General features: G+C 41.7%; 1 protein-coding gene across 1 annotated transcript in view; it reads left to right on the forward strand.

Annotated features, from left to right (window-relative positions):
• Positions 1-80: 80 nt before the first annotated feature.
• Positions 81-23404, forward strand: part of RFC1 (replication factor C subunit 1) — a 30609-nt gene continuing 7285 nt past the window's right edge. The window contains 16 exon segments of the mRNA XM_015862476.1: positions 81-213; positions 3047-3175; positions 3574-3649; positions 4050-4169; positions 12060-12286; positions 12989-13063; positions 15381-15458; positions 16069-16153; positions 16243-16526; positions 17918-18025; positions 18546-18725; positions 19009-19113; positions 19801-20188; positions 20813-20922; positions 22188-22302; positions 22784-22872. Coding sequence (XP_015717962.1) covers positions 211-213; positions 3047-3175; positions 3574-3649; positions 4050-4169; positions 12060-12286; positions 12989-13063; positions 15381-15458; positions 16069-16153; positions 16243-16526; positions 17918-18025; positions 18546-18725; positions 19009-19113; positions 19801-20188; positions 20813-20922; positions 22188-22302; positions 22784-22872 — 2172 coding nt within the window. The 5' untranslated portion in view covers positions 81-210.

The following is a 23404-nucleotide window of genomic DNA, read 5'->3' on the forward strand; positions in this document are numbered from 1 at the left end:
TCTTTTTTGTACTGAGGGCTCCACACCTGGACACAGACACGGCGTCCATTCCCACACACAACCATTCCGCCCCGCCCCGCTCCGCCCATCGCGCTGTGACGGCAGCGGAGCGCGCCCGGTGGCGGGACTTGGCGCGAAGGTTTCGGGGCGCGGGGCGGGAGGAAGCCATGGAGTCGGAGCCGTGCCGATAGCCACAGCACCGCGGGCAGCATGGTGAGCAACGGGACGGCCGGGGCAACGAGCTCCGAGCTCTGAGCTCCGAGCAAAGGCCGCGCGGCCGGGTCCCGCCGTGTGGTGGGGGTGTGTGTGGGGGGGGCGGCGTTGCGCAGGTTGCGCCGTTATGGCCGCGTGGCGGTTGGGCGCTGTCCCGGGGCTCCTGTGCCCTGCGGCCGTTGTCGCTCGGCGCGGCTGTGCTGAGGGCGGCCGCCGTGCTGCTCACACCTCGGGCCGCCAACTGCGGGCTCGGGTCCCGCTTGTGGGACAGCGCACGGAACCGGCTGCCTCGTATTAGCGACCTGAGCAGGGGGTGTCCGCGCCTCCTGCCGCCCCCAGGCGCGGCGGGATACCGGGCACGGGCCGAGCGCCCAACGCCCTCAGCGCCGCTTCCATCCGCCTCAGCGCTGCCTGCCCGGCTGCTGGCCGCCTCCTGGGGTAGGCCGGATACGGGAGAGCGCAGGGCCCTGAAAGTCTGAAAGTAGATGTAATGAGTAATGGAGGATGAAGCCCTGAAAGTCTGAAAGTAGATATGATGATGAGTAATGGAGGATGAAGTCCTAATGAGATCCTAACTATAAACACATCTGTGGCCCCGTGTGATCTTTCTGTGATTCCAAAGCACTGCCCGCTTACACAGCCGTTATAAGATGGGCTCCTGTCACCGTCTGTAGCTTGTATACGTTGGTTTCTACTCAGGTGGGATCTCTGTCCAAGTATCACAGAATCACAGAATGACCCGGGTTGGAAGGGACCTCAAGGATCATGTTTTCCAACCCCCCTGCCTGGCAGGGCCACCAAAGTACTGCACTGCCTGAGCTAAAAAACGGTATACAAAGGTGGTTTGGCTCAATTTTGGCTTTAGGCTTTTCACATAGATTTTAATACCTCTTACCCAATACTCAGCACCGATGGGCAGTGCTGTCTGCATCTGCCAGCACTAAGAGCCCTGACACAAACCACCTGTGGTATTTAAGCCACCAGCTGCCAGAATTGGCCCCTGTCAGGTTGGTTCTGCAGCTTCTCGGCTGTGCTGAGCTGGTGTGTGCAGTTACACGAGTTGGTTGGTAGGGGGAGGGATTTTGTTTTTACGTAGATTAATTGCCTGACCCAGTTCCTGTGTGAAGAGCTGTAGTGGCACAGCTGAGGGGACGTGTGATGGGGAGCAGGGCTACTTGAGCTGCCTTTAGCTGACACAAACAGTCCTGGGCCAGTGCTGTGGCATAAGCTGCTGTGTACTTAGAACTGGGATTCTGTTCTAAAAACTTAACTAAAGGATGGTTATCCAAGCAGGAATTAGTTGGTTTAACTGAAGTGATATTGTACAGTTGGTTTCAGGTACTCCAGTTTTTCTGGAGATGCCAGGTGTCAGAGCTGATGTTTTGCAGAACTTGCACTCAAACAGGCAGGCTGTAACTAAGTATGAACTATACAAGTTTATACAAGCACCTGTGGACACCTTTTGGAATACTTCAGGTTGTGTTGCTTCCCATTGCAGTCAATGGGCTCAGTTGGTGAAGTTCAGTTTTCTATTTCAGAATGTAGTTCGGAGATGCATATTTGTATGACATTATTCTGCTTTATTGGACACTGGTATTTTAAAACCACTACTTAATGAGTTTGGTGCTGGGATCGCTCCGTCATCTAAACACTGGAGCAGCTGTTGTTGCAGCAAAAAATGTCACAGAAAACCTATGTGGGATGTTTATGACTTTTTTTTTTTGAGCTGGCTGTTTACTGAAGTCTTGAAAGTTATCCTGGCAAGCTCTGTGGGTTACCACCTTTTAATGCAAATAACAAATGGGTTTCACTTTCTATTTCTCCTTGTTTCTATATTTCTCTGACAAGAGTCAGACCTGGCAATCTGCTCTGATAAATAGCATAAAAATCTTTCTGTTATGAATCTCAGATAAAAGCTTTTGTGAAAGATGACTTTACTGTTGCACTGTGATGTACTGGCCTCCCACACAATTCTGAATTCCCCATCTGTTATAGCCCAGCAGAGACTAACAAAGTTACCTTTGCTTCTGAAGAGTGGGATGACTGCAGGAAATTGGGGGATATGTAACTGAAGATTGAAGAAGATGGCACATAGTCGCTGAATTTCCTTTGTAGCTTGGGGCTGTGTTTTTCAGTCACTCGTAAGAAGATTGTCAATGTGGGAAATGAAAATCTGACTCAAAATCCTCTATTCAGAAGTGTCCAAGTGGCTTCTGTGTGGTTACAGTACACAGATTTAAAAATAATTATTCACCAAACGTTTTAAATTTGTAACTAATGTCTATCACTATGAAAACACTCACTTTAATCTAGAGCCAGTTTGATTTGCAGTGTTGTAGTGTTTAAATCATATTACTATGTAAAAGCAGTGCAGTCTTACTGAAGAGGAATTCTTCTCAGTCTTCATGTGCTGGATCAGTCGTACATGCAGGTAAAAAGTAAACAGACTGCATTTCTATGGGAGATAACACTTGTGATTCTAGAATATTGTTTTAAGCTAAGCATACCAAATAAATCTGTATGTGTCCCATTTGATGCTTTCAAGTTATTTATTCTGTTGGTGTTTCTGAATGTATAAGGTGGCTGTCAAAAGGGGAAAAATACCTTTTTGTGTGTGCGTGACTGAGGGACAAGAGAAAGGCTGTGCAGTGTCTGTGCAGCTGCTTTTAACCATCTAGTCTTTGTTTTGCAATGTTGAGGTAGATCAACAAATACTGTAACAGGAGCTGCTGAGAGAGTATTGTTCTTTTAAGTGCCCTGCTCTTTTGCAGTGTGAAACTTCTGGGAGTTACTTGTATTTAAAAACTTATGAAAGTATTTGTCCTTTGAATAGGATATCCGGAAATTCTTTGGCGTTGTGCCTCCTGGAAAGAGACAGGAATGCGAGGCTGTGAAAAAGAGCGAGAAGATAAAGAACAGGGAAGGAGAATCGAGTGGGAAGAAGAGAGGAAAGGAAACCAAGGTTAGTGTTGCTTTCCTTGTTTGTAAAGTGCTTTGTTTCTTGATCACACAATTGTTTGTATTGTTTTTTAAAGTCATAACTTTAAAAACATGGAACAGCTTGAAAACCTGATTTACTTCAGTTGGTGTTAAACTGGTGCCTTTACTATCGTTATAACTGTCTGCTGTTTACTTGGAGTGTGCTAACTTTGCTAGTGCAGTTAGTTCCTCGTCTCCTCTCCCTTGGCCCTCTTCCAGTCCCACCCATGAGGTAGCAAAAGATTTCTTAAAAGTAATGCTGGTAAATAAATAATTTCTGTCAGAAATCATTTTGAACTCTTAAATTGAACTCTTAAATTTAGTTGATTAAAGGCTGGAAGGACCTGTTTACTACTTGAGCCAATGAATTGTTTCTTTTAGGTGAAGAGTCCACCCAGTGAAGATTCCAATCGAAAAGCAGGCATAGCAGAAAAAAAGAATAATTCTATTGATTCAGGTATGTCACCACAGTTGTTTCAGAAAACTCCTTTCTATTTTTTGCATAACATTTGATTTGTGTAAATGCCAATCAACTCTGACAGTAACGGTTGCTTGGTTTGTTGTCTTTGGTATTTTTATTATTGAAACCTGATGTGGTAATCTGACAGATGTACTCATTTTTGGAAGGGATTTTGGACAGATGCAGCCGTTCCTAAACTTGTAACAATATTTCCTTGCACTTAACAAACAACCGAACAATTTAGAAGAATGAGGCTGTGCTCTGACCTTCCATGCAATAACTTTCTCTAACTCAGCTGATTGTATGTGAACACATTAACTGATGTTAGAAGATTTATGACTTAAAGTCTATATTGTACATGGAAGAAATGTACACTTATGCTATGGTCAAAATACAGATTCAGAAGAGGAGGTGCCGTCTGTGAAAAAACCCAAGAAGCCATTAGAGAAGACAGCAGCTGCTCCAAAGCTTGGTAAAGGTCTAAAGCAGCATCCTGTTGTCTATGTCTCAGAGACAGGTAATGGAAATGCCCCGTTGTAGTGGGGTGGGTTGTATTATGGGGTTGTTTGACTGATGTTGACCTATCCTTGTAATAAGACCTCATATGGAGAACAAAAGATTATGTTCTCCTTAAGCTAACGAAAAGCACTTTCAGGTGTTCTTTGTTCTGTCATGAAGCTGTTTTGTTTACAGTTGGTTAATTCTTCACATCATGCAGTTTTCTCTGTTAAATTTGAGGTGTTATGGAGAAGTTGCTGGTATTGGCTAGTATTGGTTGACAGGTAAACACCAGCTTGTGTAGACTCTTCTTATTGTGAATTGAGCATGCTCAGGTTTTGTGAACTCTGAAATTTATCTTTGGAAGCAAATTAACAGCTGTTCTGGTATTTAATTTAATACTTCAGTACATCTTGGTACTTGCAAGGATGTTTGCAACCTCTGGTTATGCTTTCACTAGTAATTGTTCTCCTGCTGCATCTTCTGTAAGAGATCTTTTAGTGGCACTTAAGGGTTAGGACTGTATATGCAGGCAAAAAGAATTCAGTTATTAATATTGTGATACTTATTAAGGTTCTGATTCCTGATTGAATAACACAGATTGAAAGCATCTTAAGATTGATTCAGTTCCTCTTTGTAAAGTAAAGACTAGTGTTGTGCTTCTGAATGGTGTGCTGCTCAGAGCTGAGAGCTACTATCTTTAAGTCTTATCATGTTATGTTTGTTCTTTTCAGATTTGCTTTTGACACGAGTATTTTTCTGCTCTGGAGCTGCTGTAACTCACATTGATTTGTTGCAATGCAAATAAACTTAGGGATTTTGATACCAAGTACTGGTTACTGTACTCAAATCACCTGTGCAAAAGCAACTGTAGTATTTCCTCATAGTTACAACACTGTATGGGCAGATTTTGGTCACAGAGTTATTTCTTATGTTTGCGGGGTATCTGCCTGTGTCTCACTGGATTCTTCATCCAGTCCGAGTTTAGCTGAGGCTTTGACTATGAGGTCTTACATGTTTGTTTTGTGCTCTAGAGATCTTTACTAGCTGCAGTACGTCCCCAGTATAGATTCCTAGAAAGTGATTAAAGCCTGTGCACATTTGAATCCAAACCTTCTTGGATAAAACATGTTTTATAACAAGGGTTAGATTTCCAGTTCTTCTGTTAACCCCCTGAATTTGTTTTGCTGTGGCATCCAATTAGAGGTGTGACTCAGCTGGCTTCTTCCCCTGCTCTGCCTCTTTCCTCCTCCGGGCTGCCTTCATAATCTCCACGTCTAAGATGGATTGTGCTTATTTTACTTGTCCTAGATATTTGACCTGGCATTTAACTGTACTGTGTCGTGTGTTGAGATGAACTCAATTTGCTAAACTATCCCAAACACTTTTCCCATCTTGTTTGTCCCTATCTTTTACTCAAACCCTAATTTCCTTTGACAGTTTTCCTAATGAATTATAAAGAGTATTTAATAGCAGTGACCTCAGAATAGATAAGAGATTGGATTCCTGGGGAACGAAAAGCATTGATTAGGCTTATGATGCAATTCTAGGTGGTGTAATCAGGCTTTTCTTCATAGGGGTGCCATGGGAGCGCTGGTCAAGGTTAGTAGTGAAATCCCTGAAAACTGTGGATCAAGGTTGCTCTTATCTAGAGACTCCTGAGTCCACAGAAGGTTGACTTAGTCAATGTCTGAGACAACATCTTCATAATCTTGAGACTTAACTCATGGATTTTGTTTATACTGAATCTGTGCAAACTGTTTCTTCAGCTTATTGGAGTTCGGGAGAGATTTCTGTTGAGTGTGTGACACAGCTGTTTGCTTGGGATAAATGTCTTTTAAAAGAATAGGAGCATAGAAAAGATACTAATGACAGTCTTTGAGAAGAATGTTGAGTTTGGAGCAGTGTCCTTAGAAATGATTGGAAAAGTCTCCAGGTATCACATAACTGTTAGGAACTTGGTAATCTCAAGTTATCTCAGTTATCTCAACCAACTGCTTGGATCTCATTTGAAACTTCATGTGATTACTTGAATTTCTTTTTGGATCTCCTGTATAACTTTAAAGGTGGGATACAGTTTTCTTAAATACTGTTGCAGGAATTACATTCTGGTTTGTGTAAGAGTGGAAGTTTTAGCTTTTGAAGTTCATTTATTTAGTCTAGAAAGGTAAAAAGTAAAGGAGGAGTAGTTGCTCTCTGTGGTTCTATATGAAATACTTTGTTATAGATACAAACATAATGCTTATTTAAATGAATGATAGCTGGGGGTGAAGTGAAGCTATTCTGGCAGATAACAAGGAATGTGGAGGGGGGAAGCCTGCCTTGTGGTAGAACAGTGCAGGGGATTGGGCAAACTCCAAATGTTTGTTGTACTTGTTCAATAGTCAAACAGTGTTATTTTAAAGAAGTGTGGAACCTTGGGTTTTGTTTGTGGGAGATGACCTGCTGTTATGATGCGATGAACCTTACCTGCTTTCATCAGAAGCGGCTGTTTGGCAGGAATTGTGTCTTCATTTGCTTTCAGTGAACAATCATCTTTCTTACATACAGTGCAATAGCATTTATGCATGTGTGCAATAGCGTTTATGCATGTGTAGCAATTGTTTTGACAGTCTGAATATTGTAAAATAAAAGTTCTTTTTTTTTAAGGCCTTATTCTGGGTACTAGGCTGAATTACTCATAAAGCTGGGAAAATGGAAGGTGGTAGGAAGTGAGTAAAATGGCAGGTTTCTGGAACAGCATTCCTCAAGGATAGGAATATAGGGCAAAAAAAGCACAGCTTGCCAGTGTGTTGGCTGAATATCAACTCTTCATGCAGGGGATATCAAAAGAGAAGACAGGGTAAAAATTAGGTGAACGCTGGTACTAGTGACCCAAAATCTCCCATATCCAAGCACTAGTTCAAAGTAGCAGCTGGTAGTCAATGAATAAGCGTGTTTCACATTGAAACTTCTCATAGGGAAGTAAAAAATTGACACTCTTACTTTCTGGGCAATATTAGCATTGCATGTGCTTACAGGAGATGCTGTGCTTATGGAAAATGAGTGAAAGTTGTAGAACACGAAGCAGCTTTCCTTTATCAGATTTTATGAGAGGTCGGTCAAACCTCAAGGGAGTTTGATTTAAAATACACCTGAGGAAGGACAGTGTGGGTTCTGGGGGGAATTCTATGGAGAAACAGGGACAGGTATTGCAGAGCACAATGTAAGAAGTGTGTAGGAGCAAGCTGTGTGGAAATGAATTTAATTAGGTGCCTGATACTGCCATTCAGTAGGGGCTTTTTCAGTTCCTTTATAGTGCGTATGCATTCATTGTATCTTCTGTAGTAGGTAATGCTCCTAGGCGTTAAAGTTGCTATTTTTCTGTGGGTATTTGAGGCTTATTGTTTAAAAAAACACCACAAACTAGCAGAATTACTTTTAGAATTCAGAATTCACAGTATCTCTTAAGCGGTGTTCAGTCTTTCTTTACCCAGTCAACTTGGAATAAAACTGTATTCAACAAATCATCATATTAAGAAAACAAAAGCATAATTTATTTAGCCTGTAATAATGAAAGGGAATTTTCCTGACCTCAAAGACATGGATCCTTTAAAAATAATCTGGCTCTTCAGATACAGTTATTGCTAAAGGAGCTGAGAGCTGCAGTTTGGAGTAGAGTAGTATTTCCCCATTCTTACGCAGTGACCTTTTAACTCTCCCTAGGTGTGGTTTCACACAAAGTATGTTTTGGTTTTTGTTTGTTTTTAATAAAATTTTATTAACCCTGTCAGGTTTTTGAAGCAGCTTTGTAGTGAAATCTGAGTTTTGCATTTAGAAAGTTGTGTTACAGCTCCTTCTTATTTTACCAATCTCAGTATTAAGGTTTCTGAGCACGTATCGGAGTTGTACCCACTTGGATTTTCTTCAAGGTTCTTCCTCCGCCTTGTTTCTTTGACAGCACTGAATGTTCTTATCATGCAGGTCACTTTAGGCAATAAACCAGAACAAGAAGCTTCATTGGGTGGTGGGGACTTGGGTCTGTTTTGGGAAAATAGAGCTGCTCTTATGGTGAAACTAACCAGGTTCAAGTGCATAAAGCTCTCTGTAATGAACTGGAAAGTGTTAATGGACTGATAACTTCTGATTGCATGCTGGGGTGATTCATGTAGCAGTTTCTATGGCACTGTGCTTATTTAATTTAAAGGGTGTTGCTCTCATTAGTGGTCTGCAGATTATGTATGGCAGCAATCATTTATTTTAGATCTAAAAACATATCAGAAGGCTGATTATTTTAATGGCACCAAACTGTCTTTCTAGAGATATTTGTAAAAACAGAAATGTGCGTATTTGACTAAGAATTTCACTTGGTATTTACTGAACGAATGTGTTTCAGTGGTTGTACAGTTTGGCACTAACTCCAGTTAGGTGTGCCTAAAAAAAAGACTAAACTGAAGTTCTTTAGGACAGGAGCCTTCTGAAGTCCTTGTGCGGATGTGGCACCATTAATACTGAAGAACATCCACGGTGTTGTCATCCTGTACAAGCAGTGGAGGTATAGTGACTTTTGGGAAGGCCGCTGTCCTCTAGCTGTGTATATAGAAGGCCTTTATGAGATAGTCTGCTCTTCTATGTTTAACCTACATAACCTACTAAGTACTGGTTACTCCTTGTGTAGATGCACTGCTCATGTTTGGAGCTGGTTTTAAAACCAAGCGCTAACAAGCAGTTGCAGGTGGGCTGCAGGAATTAGTTAATTAACTTCATTGTGCTGCTGTATGTTCTAGTGTCACAGAATATTCTTAAACCCATCACGGATGTAATGGTTATTGGTTGTTGCTAGGGCAGCTTGTTCTTGTGAATTACCTGGTCCTGCTTCATGTGCAGTGTTTGTATCAGAAATAATGAAGAGTAGTCTCCTGGCTGTCACACACATCTGTTCCATTAATTACAAGCATATTTTTGTTACATCTACTTAATTTCCAGAAAACTCAACTAAAATAAACTTGCGTTTGCAAGTCTTCAAAGGTAATGCTAGAGAAAAACCCAGATGTGTTTGTTCTGGGTATGCATTCCTTGTATAGCACACACAGAATGTGTGGATATAAACAGGAAATAGTATTTTGATAGTGGTTGCTGCTGTACAGAATGTTCTATGGAGTAGAAGTTGTCTAGTTGGTGATAAATTCCCATTTCATAGCCTTATTTGGGGCAGGGGCTTCTGCAATCCCATCCCAATTGTTCACCTAGCAATTTCTGTCAGACAGGGCTATGGAAATGCTTTTAATCTGCAGCTGACCTGTTTCAATAGCCGAATTCAAAACTTTTACCTTTGTTTTCCCAGAAATTGTTGAATAGTTCCTATGAGCAGGAATGTCTTCCTCCCGTTTCTGTAGCATAGAGCTGGTCATATGGTGAGGAGCAGTGATCTGAGCGGTCTGGTAGCAGTGCTGGGGCTCCTTCCTGTTTGTAAGGGAACTGTAAGTGTAACAACTGATTGATCAGGCATGCTGCTGTGGCAGTAGGCATGACAAACAGGTTGCTTCAAGGAAGAAGCATTAAGGTGTTAGTGGAAAAGTTCAAGTTCTTACATACATGAAATAGAATCCCCAGAATCACAGAAAATGACCGCGGGTTGGAAGGGAACCTCAAGGATCTTGTAGTTCCAACCCCTGCCTGGCAGGGCCCAAACATACACCCTTTACTAGATCAGGTTGCCCAGGGCCTCCGTCCAACCTGATCTGCCACTACACCTCCAAAGGACAGGGTAATAATAAGCAAGGGATGCCTGGCGAGCAGGTAAACTTCTGGTGTGTTGGGAAGTTCATGAACCCAGGATGAAACCAGCCTGAGGACCTGTCTGATAAAGCATCTGTTGAATGCCACTTAGTGCAATCTGAGTGGCTTTGTTTCCTAATGACCATTTTAGTGTTCTTATCCATCTTTCTCTGTTTACGTTTATATACAGCTGTCCCAAAGTGCTGTTTTTTGTTCTTGTCGAGCACTTGCAGGGTGTAAATGCTTCCAATTCTGTTGTTTCTAGGAAGGACATAATTAAAGTAAAGCTCCAGTCATCCGTGGTGCTTAGTGCTGGCATCATAAATGACTCAAATCCACATCCTTTTAATTAAAACTTAATTATATTTACTCTACTTCCCTCTAATTGGGGGAAAGCAATATCCTGTTGTAACCAATTAAATAGCAATATAAAAAAAACGTGAATAAGGAGGAAAATAGAATCTTGCACGCAGATTATGTGATAGCAGGGGGAAATGAAGATTCTTTTTTAGCTTAGTAGCGGCCTTTAGATTTAAAAAGTTCATGGTTGTCCAACTGAATGTCTTCTTCTTGAACAAGTGAATGTAATTATTTTGACTTGAACTTGTTTCTACTAAGTGCATTTTACTGCTGTGAATGTATTTTTCTCATTTAAACTGGAAATATTAAAAGAAGCAAAATAATTCTGAAACCGGGTTTGAGATGAGCAGTCTCATGTCCAGACCTCACGCTGCCGTAGGTCAGGAGCCTGAAGCAGTTGGTATCTGACTCCGGATAGATAATAGTTGAAGTGAGCTAAATGGCAATAAAGGACCTACTGCTGCCTGAGCAAAACGCGTAATTGGGCTGAGAAGAATGAAGCTTTCAGAGGGACCTGGCCTTGAGTTTTGTCGTTCATATATTGCCTCGTGAATTGAATTGGCTGAAATTCCATTTACAGCTGGATATTTTTTTTATCTTCAGGCACTCTTGATTGAACCGCTGAACCAATTTCTGCCCTTGCAGTACTTTGCTCTATTTTTCTTTCTCTGAACTTTCACAGGGATGGTCAGGATCCCTGTTGATTTATGGCGTGTGCTGCTCAGTAAGTGACCAGGAGCAGAAGTTAGAGCTGGTGCCTAAAATGCTCAGGTTGTCTCTGTCTATTGAGAAAAGGTGAACCAGAAGGAAAGGTCCATAACTTGTTATAAAGCAGAGATGGCAAGCATACAATGTAATTTAATCTTAGAGAAGTGAGTAAGAAAACAATGTTTTTTGCATGAAAGGAAGTATGGGAGTTTAACGTAGTGGCTGGAAAATGAACGTATGGTAACAACAGTACTGTGAATTGAAATGTAATTATAAAGCAGTTTAGAACTTTATTGTTCATGGTATGCTGTGCGAGCTGACAGAACATCTACATCTTGAGAAGTAAAACCAGACTTCAGTTAGAGGCATGCAAATAAGACCACCTCTATTTCTTTGCAGTCAGTGTCCCTTGCTCCTTTCATATTGGCTGTTCAGTTTAGGGCTTTACTTGCAGTTTGCTTCTGATGCCTTTCACACTCTTGAATTCTGAGGAGATTTCACAAGAAAGTGCTTTTACCACTAATCCACAAGTTTTTCCAGCGATGTTTGTCTTGTGTGGCGTTATGTTAATCTGGCTGTTTGGCAGTGGTATCTGTAGCTTTTTGTATGCTTCAGTGACAGGGTTTCATTTGTATAACTGTCAGCCAGGCTTCACAAGGTGACACACAACTCTTGGAACTCCTTGGTGCTCTTTTTTGTTGATTTGACTGTGTGAGGAGTTTGGGTCCAGAATGAATGGAAGATGATCAAGCTTTCCTTCCTGTTTTCATTGCTAGTTAAACAACATACTATTATAGGAGAATCCTAAGAGCTGAAACTGAGTTTTGGCTTTGTTCAGTGATCTGTGGGCTAATACTGCTGCTGTGTATGCTGCAGCAGTCAATTTATTCAGACTTAGCTCTGCTATCTGGATGTTAATATTACATTAGGGAACGTGACTATCTTTTTTTATTATTATTATTTTCAACTTCTAAGCACACCTAATATTTTCATAGGGTCTGTGTTAGTGCAGCCTGACCAAAGTAATTCTCTGGACAATATTAGAAGCACATGTCAGAAGTAATACAATGTTCTTCATATTTAGATGAAGAGGATGACTTTGTCAATAAGAGGATTTCCCTGAAACCTAAGGAGAACGGGACATCAGTAGGAGCAGGAGCAGCTACAGTGAAAAAAGGAGATGTAAAGCCACAGGCTAAAACCAAACCATTATCTCCAGTGAAACTGACTCCCACCTCAGCTCTTGATTACTTTGGGACAAGAAGTGTCCAGCGATCAGAAAAGAAACTGGTAGCAAGTAAAAGGAAAGAAGTGAGTACTGATGGTGTGTTCTTGAGGTTGCTAGAACACAAAACAAGGGCTAACTTAATGACCTTCAGAAGATTCTTCTTTTTGTATTACTTAAGTTTACTTTTTCATAACCACTCAAGTGTAAGGGTAGTTTTGATGAGATGTACAAGCATATCAAGTCTGCAAATACAGTTATGGAGTAGTACTTCTATATTTGAGAAGATGGCATAAAGTTGGAAGTAGTGCTTTCTCTATTGCTTTTCCCCATGTAACTATTCTTAAAATATTAAAGCAGTTTTCTGAGAGTGAATGAGAGGGGTAGCTTACAGTTTGGAGAAGGTTGAAGGTGGGGTGTGGGGAGGTTGTGCAGGGGGAAGAGGAATGATGTTGTTTTCCAGAGCTTTATAGTGTGTGTATTCGTGGGATAACAAAGCATCAAACCAAGTGTGGAGGAAGTTCCCAATTGACAGTGTAGTTGTTGACTCTGTCAAGCTGACCAGCTGTGGTAGTTTTAGAGATGTTCAGTGCTATTTGAAGAAATTAAATACATGTTTTGAATGGTAAAATCTCTTGAAAACAGCCCTGGTTAAAAGTGTATAGGTTAGGAAGCCGGGGATACTGTGCTGCATGTCTACTTACCAGTCCTTTTCTAGCAGCACACAAAATGAATTTTTATAAAATATTGGGGAAACTGAACTGTTGGTCTTTTTTTCTTACATACAGCCTCCACAAAGCAGAGACAGCACACTGGATGATGAGGCCATTGCTAGGCAACTGCAGCTTGAAGAAGATTCAGAGGTAAAAGCTGTATACATCTGTTGCTGTCTGCCACAGGCAGTTTGTTTCACTTAAAATTTTAAGTAAAGAAGGTAGACGCTTTGTATATACTATGAATTACACATGCACACACATCTCTGTTTTGCTTGAACTCTTGCAGATAAGTGCAAATGTAGTCAGACTGTGATGTTTATGGGCATTACTTCAGTTACGTAAATAGAACCTGTCTCACCTATTTTCTGTCTCTGCAGACTGTTTCTACCCATGCGAATAATCTTGTTTTTCACATATAACTCATTTTCTGCTTCCTCACAATTGTATGTGTTTTATTCCCCGAGGCAAAGGTATACTTGTCTCACATGTTGGCTTTACTCTGGGAAAACTGATTCACTTCCCACTGGTAATATTGAACATCCTTAGAAATAGAGATCTTAGGTGCAAAATGTGATCTTATCCTCGGCATCCCCAAGGGTGCGATGAATCTGGCTTTATTGTTTTCATAGAATCATAGAATCACAAGGTTGGAAAGGACCTACAAGATCATCTAGTCCAGCTGTCCTCCATTTACCATACCTACAGGAAACCCCTAAGCCATATCTCCTAGCTCCCTATCCAGACACCTCTTGAACACTGCCAGGGATGGAGACTCCACCACCTCCCTGGGCAGCCATTCTAATGCCTGCCCACTCTCTGAGAGAAAAAGTTCCTTCGTATGTCCAGTCTGAACCTCATCTGATACAACTTGTGGCCATTTCCGTGGGTCCTGTTTGTTGCCTGGGAGAAGAGGCCAAGCCCCTCCTCATCACAGCCTCCCTTCAGGAAGTTGTAGAGTGCAATGAGGTCTCCTCTGAGCCTCCTCTTCTCCAGGCTAAACAATCCCAGCTCCCTGAGCTGCTCCTCATAAGACTTGTGCTCCAGACCCCTCACAAATTTTGTTGCCCTTCTCTTGACACGTTCCAGGGCTTCAATGTTTTTCTTGTAGTGAGGAGCCCAAAACTGAACACAGTACTTGAGATGCAGCCTCACCAGAGCCGAGTACAGAGGGATGATCACCTCTCTGCTCCTGCTGGCCACACTATTTCTTATACAGGCCACGATGCTGTTGGCCTTCTTGGCCACCTGTCGGCTCATATTCAGCTGAGCATCAACCAACACCCCCGGTCTCTTTCCTCTTCACAGTCATCCAGCCACTCAGCTCCGAGCCTATAGCGCTGCATGGGGTTATTGTGGCCAAAGTGCAGGACCTGGCACTTGGCCTTGTTGAACCTCAGCCCAGCAATCCAGCCTATCCAGATCCCTCTGAAGGGCCTCCCTACCCTCAGGCAGATCAATACCACCTCCCAACTTGGTGTCATCTGCAGGCTTACTGAGGGTACTCTAGATCCCCTCATCCAGGTCATCAATGAAGTTGTTAAAGAAGATGGGCCCTAGAACCGACCCCTGGGGGACACCACTTGTAACGGGTCACCAGCCAAACTTAACTCCATTAACCACTTCCCTCTGGGCACAACCCTCTAGCCAGTTCCTTACTCAGAGAAGGGTATACCTGTCTAGGCCATGGACAGCCGGTTTCCTCAGGAGAATTGGAAAGTTAAATAATATATTGGGAAAACTGAGGTGATTCCAACAAAAGCAACAACTGTATCTATAACTCTGTAATCATCTAACATATCATCAAGGGAATGTACATTGTCAGGTGTGTATCTGCCTCAGTCTGGTTTGTGTTTGGTAATCTCTGCCTTTCCCCTAGCTCATTGTAGCCAGGGAAGACATTCCTTTAATCATTATGGGCACATAAAAACAGTGCCTGTGGCATATTGTTGTTATGAAGTCATCTACTTGAATCTTACAACGTGACATATTAGACATTAGGATAGTAATGAAACAATTGCTTGTTGTTGTTTTGTTGAAAGAGCATTTATTTACAGTGATGCACACTGTATTAAGGAAGAGAGGTTTTCCCCAAAGAACAGTGTTTGATAGAAGAGGTAGCTTGAAGATTAACTGAAACTGTACGTGTTGCATTCACCTTCCTATGTGAAACAAAGTTCTGAAGGGACAGAAAATGTCTTTAAAAGCAGATTTTATGGGGCTATTAATGTGTCTGGTGTAACAAACTCAAACTCTAGTTTGCTCTAGTTATGTCATATCTGGAGAAACAAGTCATTCTGTGGTGACTTCAGAGATTTGTTTGTACCTGGTAGTCTGGTAGGATACTCCCCCGAACTATCTGCCATCTTACTTTAGATATTCTATCTTGAATAGTAGAGAGTCTTAAAAGATAGAAGAACTGAAACTTGTCAAATGCGAATCTAAAACCTTTTTTCTCTCCTCCCAGCTGGAGAGGCAGCTGCACGAAGATGAAGAATTTGCTAGAACTTTGGCAATGTTGGATGAAACGCCGCAGAAGAAAAAGGTTGAATTCTTCTTAAGCTTTAGAGTTCAGAAATTGTATTACTAGGAGTTATCTTACTGAGACACCTCATCTATGTCTAAAATTATAAATGCCTTAGGTCAGCTTCAGCTGCTCTGTTTTCTGAGGAGCAGATCTAGCAAAATGAGTCAAGGGCACAAGATGGTGAGAAGTGATGGGACAGAAAGGGAGGGAGAACGCTCCATCTTTAGAGAGAAGGAGCAAGCGGGGATCTTCAGTTTTATCTCTAACCCAGTTGTGGGAGTTCTCCTCATTACAATAGCTTGTGGCATGAGGTGCAAGAGCACTTACGGTACAGTAAAATAGTTCCTGTGTTATACATCCAGGGTTTTGGAGTTTAGAATAGAGTCGAAACATATTGTAACCTGGAAGTTTGTCTGCTGTTTGAATTAAGGAACGATTATGTGTATGGCTGAGTGTAGAGTTTGCTCATCTGCTTGCCTTTGTGTAGAAGTGTATTCTCACTTGTAGTAGGGATCAGCTTTTTTGTACATATCATTCAGTCTGATATACTTAACAGTTGGAAAAGGGTTTAGGCTTAGTGGTATTTTGGGACATGCAATTCTGACTGTTGCATCATTTATTTGCTTAGGCTCGGAGAGATTCAGGGGAGCAAACAGTGTTGAGCATCAAGAGCAGTCCTAATGTGACAGAAAGATGCAAACAATCCCCAAGAGGTGGGTTTCTAATAGCATGAATTGGTGAAATGTTTTCAAACTTCAGTATGTCCTTACCTATGCACTCTCACTCCTCTGCCTCTTTCAAGCAAAAGCAACAAACTCGGCAGGTGAAGTAAAAGAACAAACCAAGTCTGAAAATTCAAAAGAGCCTGATTTACATCCACCGTCATCTGCTGGTAAGATAGCAAGGGCACTGACGGAGAAAACCTTGCCTTTGAAACCTACTTCAAAGCTTGCGGCTCTCAAACAGAAGGAGGAGACGACTAAAAAGGAAAGTGGTGCTCAAAATTTACCATCAAAAGATAAAAATGCTGTGGGGAAAGAAGAGAAAAGAACACCCAAGGAGAAAATTTCTCCCAAGAAGGCTGAGGTAGGAGCTGTTCATGTGAACATAATTGGCTTGGTGGAGCTTACAGGAAAACAGTTTTCAGTTCTTTCTGTATGTGTGCCACTGTTGTATCCAGGTTTGGGGGCTTTTTTTTTTGTATCCTTTGGGTGATTTTGAAGAATTTAGAATCTTATCAGAATTTGAGTTCCCAGCAACTCTAGAAATGTATGAGGTAAATTAGCTGGAAAAATACAGATTAAGCACATCGAGGAACTGAGCACTCTTTAATGCTCACTAAGATATGCACAAGCACTGAAAAATCAGGTAAGTACTTTTTTTTCTCATTTGACTTCCCGTGTAATGCAGAGTTTTTGACAGCAAATGAAACTATGTGAGCGTAGGTCATCTTGTGAATGCTGTACTTCAAAAGACACACCACTTCTTTTCTTCTCCCCTCCCAATGAGGTTTCCTGTTTATGAAGTACGTTGGTAAAATGGAATAGAGCTCAGTGTTCTCTTAACTGTCTGATTCAGTAACAAGTTATTGAACATATTCCAGCAGTTGTTGGCAACTTCAAAATCTACTTTTTAATCAAAATAAAAATACCTTTTTGTTTTTGTCTTTTTCTTTTAACATTTAAATAGCAGTTGTGATTCAGAGAGGAAAGCCTGTAGCATTTTAACAGTGCAAGAGGTAATGGCTGCCGGTTGTACTGGAGGAGATTGAGGTTGGATAGTAGGAAAAACTTCTTCTCCAGAAGAGTGGTGATGCAGTGGCACAGAACGCTGAGGGAAATGGTGGAGTCACCATCTCTGGAGGCGTTCAGGAGCCGTATAGATGTGGCACTGAGGGACGTGGTTAATGGGCGCAGTGGTGATGGGTTGATGGTTGGACTTGATGACTTTGAGGTCTTCTCCAACCTTGATAATTTCATTATTATTATTTTTTATTACCTGAATTAAATGTTTTAAAAATGAAAAGCTTCTATGATTTATAATTTACTTCTAGTATTTCTACTTCTTACTATAGCATAGATCTTGTCAGTAAAAAAGTGACCATCATTCTGGAATCAAATTGGATGTGATTTCAAAGCAATAACTTGCTACTAAAATGAGCACATATGCGCTGAATACACATAAAGGTACAGAAAACTGAGAATACCAAATTCTTTAAATAAAACAAAGTGTAACTGAAACAACCCACCATAAGTAACCTTCTCACTCTCCCCACCCCAGAGAAAAATAACTCACAGCCTCCTCTCCCAAACAGCAATGAAAAATCCAGTGGGATTTGGTGTTACTTTTTAATCAATGTTTAATCTTTGTTGCATAAAAGTTATTTGCTCTGCGGTCCTTGAGTTTTTCATTGCAGTTTATTTGTTTTATAAACATCTTTTTATATGTGCCACGTATTTATTTTTCTTTTACCCAAGTCTATAAGTCCTGAGGACTCTGAAAAGAGACGAAACAACTATCAAGCCTACCGAAGCTTCCTCAATCGTGAGGGTCCGAAGGCTCTGGGTTCCAAAGAGATACCTCAAGTAAGCTTGGCTACAGTAGAGTTTCTGTATGTAGAGGTGGTGTGCATCATAGGCTTCTGATTATTAGTGATCTAACAAGCGTCTACTGCGCTATTTGAGTTACTTTTAATGGGGGGGAAGCTAAACTGTAATGCTGAACAGTGATTAAACTCAAGAAAATATACTGAGAAATGAAATTCCTTATCAGGCTTATGAAGCCGCACTGATGTAAATTAGTTACTGGTCTTAATGTTTGAAGGTTGCTGTCAATCCTTTGACTGACACTGCTGAGCTTGAAGCACACATTGTTAGGGGTATGATAGGGTCAGGTGAACAACGTGTGAAGTACTGTTGAGGGCTGTTCCTTCTAATAGTTTCTGAACTTCTACACATGTTATCTATAGCCATGTGGATTAGGTTAGTTTTTAACATTTCATAGAGCACTTGACATGGTAGACATGATTTTTAGGAAACCTCGCGGTCGAAGGAGTATTTGTAGGACTGCATCCCTGACCCGTATTTTCCATGTTATGGTTGTCAGGGAGCTGAAAACTGCTTGGAAGGCCTGACATTCGTAATTACAGGAGTTCTGGAGTCCATTGAAAGAGATGAGGCCAAGTCTCTGATTGAACGTTACGGGGGAAAAGTAACTGGCAATGTCAGCAAGAAGACAAACTATCTGGTTATGGGACGAGACTGCGGACAGTCTAAATGTGAAAAGGTGAGAGTTGTGTCTGAGGGAAGCGGAAGCAAAAATAAATCATTTACTTGTGTTGGCTTGTTTCATATCTCTTCTGAAAAGAGTGAGTACTACAAATGTGTGCTGAAAAGGAGAAGTTACTCAGCATTGTTAGGATTTCAGTCTATTTTTATTTATACACACACATTGAGAACAACAGCCTTATGTTGCCTTTATTTTGTGTTCCTAAACGTAGCCTTTACTAAAAGGATTTTGAAGTGAATTTTGTAACTCTCATTTGCCTTACTCTTATTTTTCCCCTCAGGCATCTACTTTAGGGACTAAAATTATTGATGAGGACGGTCTATTTGAGCTTGTTCGAACTATGCCAGGCAAGAAGTCCAAGTATGAGCTGGCAGCTGAAACGGAGGTTGGTTTGTTTGGTTATTCTTCTTTTTTAATTGCAGGGTGCTTCGATCTTTTGTTCTCCTAACAGAATGTGCCCTACCTGTGATTGTCAGCTTGACCTCTTAGGTTAAAAGTATTGAAACTGAAAAATCTTAACTGTGTTTTAAAAATTGTACTTTGGACTGATCAGGTTTATTCCAACCTTTCGTACTCTGACATTGTTTTACATGTTTAGGTATCTTAGGTAGCTGTCCGAGAGATTGTTGTATCTGCTTCAATGGTTTCGGTTTTTAGCGTTCTTTGATTTGATATGGTACCCAGAGACTGTACTGGGTACATGTTAGAGCTGTAAGTAACCATGTGTTTAGATAACAGGCTTAATCCTTATCTGGAGCTTACTGGCCTGTTCTCTACAGCCTGACAGTCACCGGTTTCAGGTTATTTCTTTCCATAACACATCACTCTCAGTGAGTAAGGAGAGTGCTGGAGCTTGGAATACTGCTGGACTGACCAGAACACTTCCTGCCTGTGTAGTGGGTTGTGCTACAGAACCAGGTGGCATTGCGTTAAACAGTGGTTTACTTTTCAGAGGATGTTCTTCGATTTACTCTGGGACTTTTATCAGGACACAAGCTCTGTGACTTTCTTATGCATGCCTCTGCTTATGTTCAAGCACAGCATGTTAATTTGTTTGTTTAATTTTCCTAAGGCAAAGAAAACAGAGTCAAGACATATAAAGACGCCACAGAAAACTGAGTCTGGCAAAAGGAATTTTAGTCCTCTCAAAAGGGAAGCTGATAGGAAGAAAAGTAATTGTACACCTGAAAAGGGAGGTACCTTCAAACCTGTCAAGAAAGAAGCTGCTGCCATTCGAAAGCTTAAGGACTTCGAACATCAAACTGTGGAGAAGAAAGAAGCCCCCAAACCTAAGGGTTCTGAGAGCAGTGAAAATAGAACAGAGGTGTTACTATGGGTGGATAAATACAAGCCTGCGTCACTTAAGGCGATAATTGGACAGCAGGGTGAGCAAAGCTGTGCCAATAAACTCCTCCGATGGCTCCGAAGCTGGCACAAGAATACCTCGGAAGATGGACAAGGTGATGAGCATGGTTAACTTCTCGCTGTTGTACCATGCCGGTTGCAGTGCTTGGTACCATGTGCTGGCAGGGGTCCTCAGTGACAGGAGAGCAACTCTGCACATCAGGAACGACTCTAAATTCAGATGCGGATTTTTACAAACAGTTGAGCCTGAGTTTTCTGTTGAAGCAGTTGCTCTCTTACCCCCCTCCTTCTGTCTGAAGATACTGTGTGGTATTTTCTTAAGTGTGGCTGTTTTCCAAAGCAGATGAAAATAACCTAGCAGTAATAGCTATATAAAGGGCCTCACATCCAGGCTATTCAGTTCTTTTTCACCAAGAGAGACAGTGATCAGTGCTAACCTGTCCATACACACAGGGCAAGAGTGTTGTTTCTTATGATACCATTGTCAGAAAATTGCTGAAATAGTAGTATTGTGTTAATATTTCAGTTTACGATCTTACCTCATACAGTTTAATCTGCTTTTGCCCATATGCTTAGGATGCACATATGCACATATATCTTATTTTTATACTCATATCAAGCCTTGAATGTGAAACTCCTGTACTAGTTGATATCTTTAAAGGTTTACATAACATGTGCAGTTCATATATGTATGTAAAACCTAGAATCTTCTCTTATAGCAAAGCCCAACAAATCTGGAGGCAAAGATGATGGTGCTGGTTTTAAAGCAGCATTACTTTCTGGTCCACCTGGAGTTGGTAAAACTACCACAGCTTCTTTAGTTTGTAAGGTGAGTCCTTGTTAATTATTGTCTCCCAACACTTGATTTTATTCTGTTCCTGTATACGGGTGTGTGCAGGTGGTTGTTCCCCAAATGACCAGGTTCTGCACCCAGCCTAGTCAGCGCAGACTTAAGAGGTGGCCGAAAGGAGGGCCACAAAGATGGTCAGATGCCTTTAAAGCTACGTTATTAATAGTGGTGCTGCAGTGAGGTACAGATGATTCTGTTCCTAAGAACAAACCTCTCAAGAATTCTCAGGAAGGTACCACTAGCTTGCAGGGGTTGGGAGGAATTAGCAGCTGTCTGGTCTTTTGTGCTGGGAAGTGAAGCTTACCTACTCTCTACAATTCAAATGTTAGAAGTAACTTTGGCTTTGCATTCTTTCGTCCCTCCCTCCCTCCATTCCCAGAGGCCTTAGAGCTTTGTGCCAACCCAAGGGTCGATAACCCAGAGCTGGTTTCCCTGGCTGTTGCTGCACCTGGAGCTGAACGTGCTGACTTGTGCTATGTTTGCACTGCTGCAGTCTTTTGTTTTGGTTTTCCCACCTGGCTCGCACACAGTTGCTGTAGGTCTCTCTGCAGAGTGTTTAGCTCTGCTCTTCAGACGAGACTAACAGAACTGGGTTACCCAAGCTACAGGAATAAAGCTGTGGTGCAGTGCAATGCTGCAGCTCTGTGTCTGTGCTGGGAGAGTTTACTGATAAAGGAGCGGCTGCTTTATGTTCCTTCAGGGACTGCAGGCAGTCAAGCCCTGCTGTGAAGTGGTGCAGCTGCAGAGGGAGTCATGTATTTTCTAGCTGCTAAATAGTTGGAAGCTTTTCTTTCCATCAGCTTTATGAGGGATGTTGGCATGTTTCTTTTCCTGACTGTGCATGAGATTTTGATACGCATCTGGGAATGCCATGGGGTTTCTCCAGCCTTGGCTCATAGTTCTGTTTCTGTCCTGTGGGACAGTTCAGGTTTATCCTTAACAGCAAAATCTGTGTCTTTTGGGTTTTTTAAGGGGTCAGGGTGGGGTGGGAGGTGCAACAGTTCTCTTTTTGGCACGTCTGTGCTGTGTTTGATTATAAGTATTTCTGGGTGTGAGAATATAGTAGGATAAAGGGAGAAGGGAATCAAAGCCACAGATTAGATCTGGAAATAGTGTTGTAAAAGCTTTCTTCTTTTCTGTAGTACTGTTTCTAATTGATATGTACTGTTTCTAATTGATATGCTGATGTTCTTCACCAGTCCGTGTGGTCTCACTGTGCTGTGTGGTTTGTATGTTTGGACTAGGAACTGGGGTACAGCTACGTGGAGCTGAATGCCAGCGACACTCGAAGTAAGAACAGCCTGAAGGAAGTAGTTGCTGAATCACTGAACAACACCATCATCAAAGACTTCTGTTCTGGTATGTCTGTTGTTTGAAGGAGGGCTTGGCTGTAGTTACAGGAGGGGCAGAGCTTCCTTACTGTGCAGTCATGTTAGGAATTGAATATGCTCATCACGTGGAGGTGATCAGGCTCAAATAAGAATGGCATAATTGAGTAAGCTGTGCTAATTCATTCTCAGCATAGGATTAAATCCTGTTATTCAGAGGATAAACTGTTAATCAGCACAAACAACTGAAGGACTCTGCAGTTGTTCTTCTGTTGCCCAGTGCTTAATTCTTGGACAGTGACACAAGTTACAGCCCTATTCTGTGAACATAAACTCCATATCAGCACATTGGCACAGCAAGGACAGAAGGTTCATCACTGCTTCACTTGTCTAGGTTGGGCTTTCATGATGTGTAAAACATTGGGAAAAACTCTGAGCAAGACCCTATTTTATTCCCTTAGGAATAAAATATTGTGTTGCAATCTCATTTTCTTGTCCATATTCATTTTCAGGCACATCCTCATCAGTTAGCGGGAAACATGTATTGATCATGGATGAAGTGGATGGTATGGCAGGCAATGAAGACAGAGGAGGGATTCAGGTGAAACTACTACAGTTATTAGCTAATGCCATTGCAGAGTGCAAGCCATATTTCATGCCAGTCTGTTGTCCTCAGCTGTGGGTCACAGTCCCTCCAGAGATCACGGACCTATTGTAGAATTGCATCTTTGTGTAAGAATGACGCATTGATAGAGGTGGAAAAAAGACGTTTAGTTTAAAAGACAAACAAAACAGTAAATCTCTGCAAAACAAATAAACACACGAACCTTAGCTCAGGTCTGTGCACCACGGATGTTTATTCTTGGGCAGGTGAGTTTATCACAGGTTCTGTGCAGCTGATGTCTGCCAGCACTGGGAGGGCTGTAATCCAGCTTGGGACAGTTACTTTCTTCAGTAGACAATGGTCACTGCAGTACTTTGATGATGGAGAGCATAGAGACCTTTAGCTCACACGCAGGCATTTACCTGGCATGACCTGAAATCGACCTAAATTTCACCTCTCTTAGAACAGCTGAAGTTTGCTACGGCAACTTAAGCTGAGTGTGCAGAGCTGAGCTGTGTGAGCAGGGAAC

This window comes from Coturnix japonica, chromosome 4 (assembly GCF_001577835.2).
Source record: "Coturnix japonica isolate 7356 chromosome 4, Coturnix japonica 2.1, whole genome shotgun sequence".
Classification (NCBI taxonomy): Eukaryota; Metazoa; Chordata; class Aves; order Galliformes; family Phasianidae; genus Coturnix; species Coturnix japonica.